At 30.2% G+C, this 8592-nt stretch overlaps 1 protein-coding gene across 1 annotated transcript; it reads left to right on the forward strand.

Annotated features, from left to right (window-relative positions):
* The first annotated feature begins 7092 nt into the window (after nt 1-7092).
* On the forward strand, nt 7093-8357 carry LOC110792424 (phytosulfokines 3). Its single transcript, XM_021997226.2, has 2 exons — nt 7093-7351; nt 8074-8357. Exons 1-2 carry the CDS (start codon nt 7256-7258, stop codon nt 8203-8205), a joined length of 228 nt encoding a protein of 75 aa, XP_021852918.1. The 5' UTR covers nt 7093-7255; the 3' UTR covers nt 8206-8357.
* The last annotated feature ends 235 nt before the right edge of the window (nt 8358-8592 follow it).

The following is an 8592-nucleotide window of genomic DNA, read 5'->3' on the forward strand; positions in this document are numbered from 1 at the left end:
ACATTATTTTTTATTAAAGCAATAATAGTAATAAAATATTAAATATAATAACAATGATATAATAATAATAATAATAATAATAATAATAATAAAAATAATAATAATAATAATAATAATAATAATAATAATAATAATAATAATAATAGTAATCTGTTCTGATCTGATCTGATCAGATATGATCTGAACTTATTTTTTCTGATCTGATCTAATCTGAACTTATTTTTTCTGATCTGGTCTGGTCTGATCTGATCTGATTAAATCTGAAATAAGTAATAAGGTCCTGAAATAAGGTGAACTAAACAGGGCCTAAATTATTACTAAAAATAAATAATAGGAGTGTCCCGTGTTATTTCCTAGTACAAAATTTTATTTTCTATCTTTTTTTATAAAATGTTATGTATGACAAAAAAAAATATTGGAATATAAAATATGAATATTAATAGATACCTCAAAATAATAATTTGCTTAAAATGATGTTGGTAATATTTTAGTCAAATAAATATATCAAATTTCTAACATAGAATACTAAAATTTAGTATTCCATGTTTGCTAATGTATATTTTATCAATTTTGTTTCTTATGTATAATTAACTAAATGAATACTAAATTTTTAATTCACCATGTATGGCATGGGTCCTAAACTAGTTAGATATATTAAAGGGTCAAGATTAAGTCATTTTATTCTACGGAATACAAAATTCTAGAGGATATAATTCTAGATGGTGGGCTCTATCCCTAGTACAAGATAGATAAAAATCAACACATTTAGTACGGAGTAATATTAAATTTGGAATAACACAATATTTAAAGGCGATAGTATAATAAATATTTTACATCGAAGAAAAATTAAGTCACAATGTTTAAAAGTTATCCGAGTATAATAAGTATCTATTTTTTTGTTACAAATTTTTATCTTTAATAAAAGTTATCCCTTCAAAATAACTAATAATGTAAATAGACACTCATGTAGTGTATAATTAATTAACTATGTAACTCTTAAAAATATTTATCTTTCAAAAAGAAAATTATAATATAAAAGTTAATCAAAACATGTTAAAAGTTACAAAAAAAACTAGGTAAAAATTAGCCGATGTGCAATAAATTTATTATGCATTTAGTGCGTGCAAGACTTTTTTGTTGGAATAATTGTTAACACTGATCAATTTGACCTAATGCCCAGGTTCAATTCCATACTCCGAGATCCAATAACTTATTTTTAACCAATTGACTATTTGACTTATTATCGAGTATAGTCTGACAGTTAACCAAGTATAAGACTGGCCTGATAGAATAAAAAAAAATTATTAAAAAGCAGTAATATGAAAAACTTCCTACTATTTACAGCATGATTCAATCATTCAAATGGGGAAAGAGGAATTGTTGGGTTATTTTTAGTGACTTTTAGGTTGTAAAGAGTTATGTACGAGATTCCATTTACATTAGCAAATCTTAATTCTTACCACGCGCTTTAGAAGGAAAAAAAAAAAAAGTTCAAATTGATTGATATGAACGAAGAGAAAGTCGAGAAACTCCTGTTCTAAAAAAACAAATCCAGCATGCATTCAAAAGTCATGGTCAAACCGAATTATAAAGAGCATTAATCCAAGTATTCTCTAACGGTATTAGTCTTCCAAAAGTTTATTACAGATTAAGGCCATGTTCTGTTGACCTTATTTTCACTTATTTCAGGAAAAATATGTCCAGATAAGTTTAGTTAAGTTCAGATAAGATAAGTTTAGAAAAAATAAGAGTTGACCAAGTACAATTTATAACTAAAATAAATTTTGATAAGTTCAGATAAGTATAGATAAATTCAATTAAGTTCAGATAAGATAAGTTCAGGAAAAATGAGTGAAAATCAGGTGAATGGAATGCAACCAAAGTTATATATTTCCTCCGTTATTCTTTAGATGACACCATTTTTTAGGCACATTTGTCAATGAATAATTTCAAACATTAATATATTATGAATAAGAATTTTTTTTAAAAAAGTTGATATTGAAAAAAAAAATTAAGAAGAATGTAATAAACTCCTCATGACTATGTTTTTTCTTAAATATAAATCACAAAAGTAAGGCAAATGAATTTGTGTAAACCATTGTCTAAAATCACATTGTTTCATATAACAAGACACGGAGAAAACAACAATAGAGAATCCATAAATTATAGGTGGCGGAGTTACTATTAAAAAAATGAGGAAACTTTAACTAAAATTACATACTTTACAAAAAAATAATGAAAATCTAACCAAAATAAGTTTTTTCAAAAGGTCTTGCGCGCACAAGGTGTACAATAAATTTATTGTACACCAAGATAACTTTTACCCATTTTTTCGTAACTTTAACCTAGTTTTAATTAACTTTTATATTAGTAAAAAAAAAAGTTGATAGAAATGATTAAATGATTAATTTTATACATTATAAGTGATTTTGAAGAAATAAGTTTTATTAAAATGAAAAAATTAATCACTTAAAAATAGATAACTTTTACATATATAAGCTTAACTTTTAAGCATTTTGAGTTAACTTTTACTTCGGTGTACAATATTTATTGTACACCCATTGTAAATAAGAATTTGTGAAGTTTTTTTTAAAAACAATTGCCAAGTGAGGTCAAAGACCCCTCTCTTTGACCTCTACTTCCGCCGTTGTATATAAGTACGTGTTCGGTTCAAATAAAAATTAAATTTCTACAAAAGGTCTTGGATTCATAAAGTGTACAATAAATTTATTATACACAATGATAACTTTTATTTAATTTTTGTACTGTAACTTTTAATATGATTTGATTTACTTTTGTACTATTAGAAAAAAAATTGATTGATTAACATTTTAAAGGGTTAAATGATTAACTTTTATATATTATATTATTAGTGACTTTTAAAGAATATTTTTTATTAAAATGAAAATTTTTATCATTAAAAATTAAACATATATCTTTTACATTTATCAGCATAACTTTTAAGCATCTATTTTACTATATACTAAAAGAGACACCATGAATGACACGTGTCAATTCCTGGTGCGATTTTTTCCCGCCAAAAACCATTTTCCTAAAAAAGTGTATCTATTTTATTTTATTTTATTTTATTTTATTTTCTACCATTTTTTGTTAACTACGGAGTATTTATGTATGGAAACAAAATTAAGTTTATAATTATGGCAATAATAACTACGACGTAATAATAATTATTCTAAATTAGTAATATTTTACTCAAATCGCTATATTAATAATAGAAAATATATCACTCAATATTTTGATCAAATTACCTTAGTAGCATTTTAAATATGCAGAGTATGTTAAAAATGTTATAACTATGTAGTCGTTTGGGAGATATTCAGTTAAATATTTTGTGAAATTTTTTTCAAAATCCGTGCGTGTACGGGATTTAATCTAATTTTAAGTTAAATTTTACCCCGGTATACAATAATTGTTATAGACCTCTTTTAAATAAGACTTTGTATAATTTCTTTATAGTAGTGAACTATCTAGAAAATGGCAAAATTGCATTTCAAAGTTGCAAAGGAAATAGGTTTTGTAGGTTCGAAAAGTACAAAAATTACATTGTTAGAATAGAGCACCGTAGCATTTCTAAATTACTCCCTCTGTTCCTAATAATTACTGCTTAGTAACGATGACAAAACTATACGTTACTCTAGACGTACGTACCTCAGTCACTCGGCATTGTTAAAGTTTAATAATTTTTCTACTTAAGCAAATACTTGAATAGTTGTATGTTTAAGTGTTTAACTCTAAGAAATATATTTGACATTTTAAAAAAAGAACGCAAAATAACAAAATAATAGCATGTAACGTATCAAATTACGTCATGTTTACAACTTTACATGCATCTAGATTGACGATTTGTTTTTTCTCTTTGAAATTAAATAATTATTGAAAATTAAATTCAGCAAAATCCAGACTATGTCAACCGCTTGAGGCTTGAAAGAGGTCATCTAGAGAATTTTGGAAAAAAGGGCCACATGTAAGTAGAACCGTTAAAAATTGACCCGATCCGAAAAATCGACATGAACCGATCTGTATTTTTAAGGACCCGCATCTGACCGGAGACCTGAAATTTTGTTAAAATAAAAAATTCGTAACCCGACCGTATCCAACCCGTTAAAACCGATGATCGATTTCGACTCGTCAATGTATGACCCGGATCCGAACGTGGCACCCGACCGAAATATAACCTACAACAGAACTGAGTCAGCTTACCCGACATAAATATAACTCGAACCCGATTCAACACCCGACCTGATGTCAACCCAAAACCGATTATAACCTGATGAAACCTTTTATTGACTCAATTCGTGACAACTTGTTACCTGATTTTACGTGACTTGTTGACAACCCGATTTGTCATTGACCTAACTAAATAATAACTTAAATCAAGTTAATGCTCCCTCCGGCCCAGATTAGTTGTTAGGCTTACTTTTGCATAAAGTTTTAGGTGATAAGTGGTTGTTGGGTTATCAATTGTTATTTTATTGCAAAAGTAGAAGTGATATAAGAGTTAGGGGTATTTTCTTAATTGAATGAGAGAAAGTGTGGGGACAAAAAAAATTAGTGGGAAAAGAGAGACAATATATTAATTGTGGGGTCATTCCTAATTTAGAAGTGTAACAACTAATCTGGGACGGACGAAAAAGGAAAGTGTAACAACTAATTTGGGACAGAGGGAGTATTACTTTTTATAATTATCTAATCTAGAACAAGTGAAAAGCATTAAACCAAATTTATAAAGTTAATTATAAGGTTAAAACTTGAGTAGACCTAATAGCTATGGTACCCTGTCTTAAGCAGTGTCCGGTAGTGAACCCGACATGAATTTTAACCGACCCAGTAATTATCCGATCCGAACTTGACCCGACTCGTTAAGACCCGAACCCGTAGGTGTACTCGGCTAGAAAAAGACCCGAACCGAACCCGACCTTTATCGAAGTGAATAAATAACCCGACATGACCCGATAAATTTTCAACCTGACCGAACCCGACCTGAACCCGACATAATTTTAACCGACTCAGTAATTATCCGATCCAAATTTGACCCGACTCGTTAAGATCCGAATACCTGGCTAGAAAAAACCCCGACCCGAACCCGAACCGAACCTGACCTATACCGAAATGAAAAAAAAACCCGATATGACTCGACAAATTTTCAACCTGACCGAATCCGACCTGAATCCGGCCTACACCCGAGTGATAAAATGACCCAATACGACCCGACCTGATCATGTTCCGAGACCCAAGATAATGAAAACCGGACCCAACTCAAATAACCGTTTGACAGCTCTACATGAAAGTCGACATGACACATGCTTTGAACCTTACAAGACCGCGCCGTGGTATTTTATGTGGACAAATTGTCTCCATGCAAGCGTGTGTGAAAACAAGTCAATTCACCTTATCAAAGATAAAGCATTTGATAATTATCATTGTAATTTTTTATTATAAACTACCCCTCCGTTCCTAATGAGTAATTATCACTTTGACTAAAACTCCTAAGTTATTAGATAATTATCGCGTTTAGGATATCAATAATTCAATGTTACTTATACATTAATAATTTAAATAATCACTATAAAAATCTGTATCTTTAATGACGACCTAATAACGACGGGTACCAAGCAAAGACGGGAACAACCGTCGCAAATATCTTTTACGACGGGTTAATGGCGGGATTATCAATTAATGACGGCGCCTTTTTATGACGTGTTTGCGTCAGAAAAATTTCGTCGTTAATCAACGATTATTAGCCTTTAGCGACGAGATTTTCTGTCATTATTGGTACAATTTCTTGTAGTGAATTGTGCGGATATACTTGCGTGTAAAAGTTTCCCAAATCCACAAAATAGACTGTCTTTTACGAGCTGACATTGTAGTATATATGCTACGGAATACCTCTTACGGAACTTGTAACACTTTTTAAATACTCCTTAACAACAAAAACAGACACAATACCCCAGAACACCTCATTCTTATTTTCTAAGAGCTACATCATATATAGAGTTCTTAAAATAACCTTCGAGGAAGTATATCATTACCCGTTTATTTTTAAGTATATGCATTCAATTCAATTGCAATTAAAAGCAATAGAGGATATTAATTAGATTATACTTGTAAGTATATGAGTATCAGACACCCATATTAGGGTAAACCTTATCATAATAATTCGTATTCACAAATGAAGTACTTGATCATTTTTACACATGTCTTGTTATTCTTAATTCATCTGTAGTTGTTAGGATCGGGACCCTACATTGGATCGGTGAGGGGGGGTAGGATTGAATCGGTAGAATCGGATTGTAGGATCGTAAGATCCAACAAATTTAAAGGAGTAAGAAAAATGTTGCTAAGTGAATAAATACATATATTTCAAACAATATGGATGATAACTATATATTTTTTCCTCACATAATATCGATATTTTAAAGCCAATATGGCTTCGTAATAGTCATATACTTATATAGATTAGAGAAGAGAAATAGTTGAAAGTTCAATGATCAATTTCTAGGCTTAAAGAGAAAGTTCAAAGTTAGTTGCTTTAGGAATCATTTCAATAATTAAAAAAGTAGATCGACCGATCTTGTACGATCCTGCTCCGATCCTGTACAATCCTGACCGATCCTGCACCAATCTAAGTGAAAAGTAAAAATCTTACTATCCTATTCCAATCCCACAGATTCTACACGATTCTATCGATCCTGCTAAGATCATGACCGATCTTACTACAATTCCACCATCCTTGTGATTCTACTTGCTATATGAATCGTTTTGATAAATTGGATCGTATTTTTCGGATCGGGATTCTAACAACCATGACATCTATCACCCTACACCCCACTTATCCTTTTAAAAAAAAAAATTATGAGGGGATGAGAGCCTTCATCAAACGTGGATTATCTTAAAATAGATTAGATTGTATGATATCCAGTGGGAAGGAAATCAACGATTTAGCTTAAATTAATATCCGCCGCAAGTTTTTATTGCTAAATATAAGAATTTGCATGCTAATTTAATTAAAAGTTCGTTATCTAATTAATTAATTAGATTCTCACACCATCTGTCTTTCTAAGGTTCACACCAGCCCATACCAACCGTACGTTATTTCAGGCCCTATATAAACTCCCTATCTCTCTCTCTCCTTATAATCTCACACCCAATTCTTCAACATATTTCAAAGAGCCAAAGAAAAACAAAGTTGTATAAAATTAATTCATTATAATTAATTAATTAATTGATTATAATAATGGCAAAATTCAGCACCCTTTTTATTATAGCTCTCCTTGTTTGCTCCATCACTCTTATACATGCAGCTCGTCCTACGCCAGAATCTCAGCCTGCGGTAATAATTCTTACTTTTCATATTCGATTTTAATAAGAGTGTTTGGTTTGGAGTAAAACGTTTTCGTGGAAAAATGAGTTTTCCGTTCTCAATGCCTTTAGGTTGTTTGTTTTAAAATGGGATGGAAAATAATTTTTCGATAACTCTTTCAAGGATGAAAAATATTTTTCATTTGAACTATTTGAAAATGAAACTATTTTTTCTCTTTTCTGTCTTTCCATCCAGTGGCGAAGCTAGGGGGTGACGGGTAGGGTCATCCACTTCCCCAAGATTTTAAAAATAGTTGTAAAGAGTGTTTTGATAGAGCTTTGTGTGCATTTGCTTTGAGTTCAATTTCAAGCAAACACAATTTTATTTAATAATTTCTGACTCCGCCATTGTTCCCATCAATCCTCATCCATATACTCCCATTTTCTTTCCTCTATAAATTTTCTCGTAAAGAACCAAGCAAGGAAATGAGTGTGGAATTATGTTTTTCCCTCGAAAAATGTTTTCCACTAAAATTAATTTTTCATTGAAAATGTACTACACCAAATCACACGAAGCCTAACATACATGTTCTTTGCATGAATTAACATATAGTACTTACTCTCTCTGTCCGAAATTAATTGTTATGCATTGTTTGATACTCGAACATTTAATAGTATTATAATGTTATGCCATTTTACTAATTAGAAAATGGATGATTAATAACTAATCTTGATATAAAACATGACATGCAGGCAACACAGATGTTGAACAAGGCTGATATTTCTGATGACTGTAGTCCTGGAGAACAAGAAGAAGACTGCTTGGTGAGGAGGGAACTCGTGGCTCATACTGATTATATCTACACTCAGTCACAAAATCCTTGAACTAATATTAATTAATTAAGTTGATCGTTTGTATTATTAATGTAGTAACCTCGATAAATATACATCAATATCAATTCATGATGAATTGATGACCTTAATTTCACAAAATGTAACGGCGGCACATAAATTAAAGAATCTCATTTGTTGAATAACTTTGTGTACACATTTTGACCAATTTTACATTTACTAAGCCTCTATTTGGCACAATCTTTCTATTTTTAATCATTTTACGTACGATTTTGTTTGGTTTGACAAGGATAAAAATCATTTTTGAAAATATTTTACGCCAAATCAAACAAAGCCATAAATGAATTATACAAAGTCATGTACCAACACTTGTAAAAGAAAACGCCGATTATAGTTATCATTTTACACAATTTAATGGTG

Source organism: Spinacia oleracea, chromosome 3, assembly GCF_020520425.1.
Source record: "Spinacia oleracea cultivar Varoflay chromosome 3, BTI_SOV_V1, whole genome shotgun sequence".
In the NCBI taxonomy this organism is placed as follows: domain Eukaryota; kingdom Viridiplantae; phylum Streptophyta; class Magnoliopsida; order Caryophyllales; family Amaranthaceae; genus Spinacia; species Spinacia oleracea.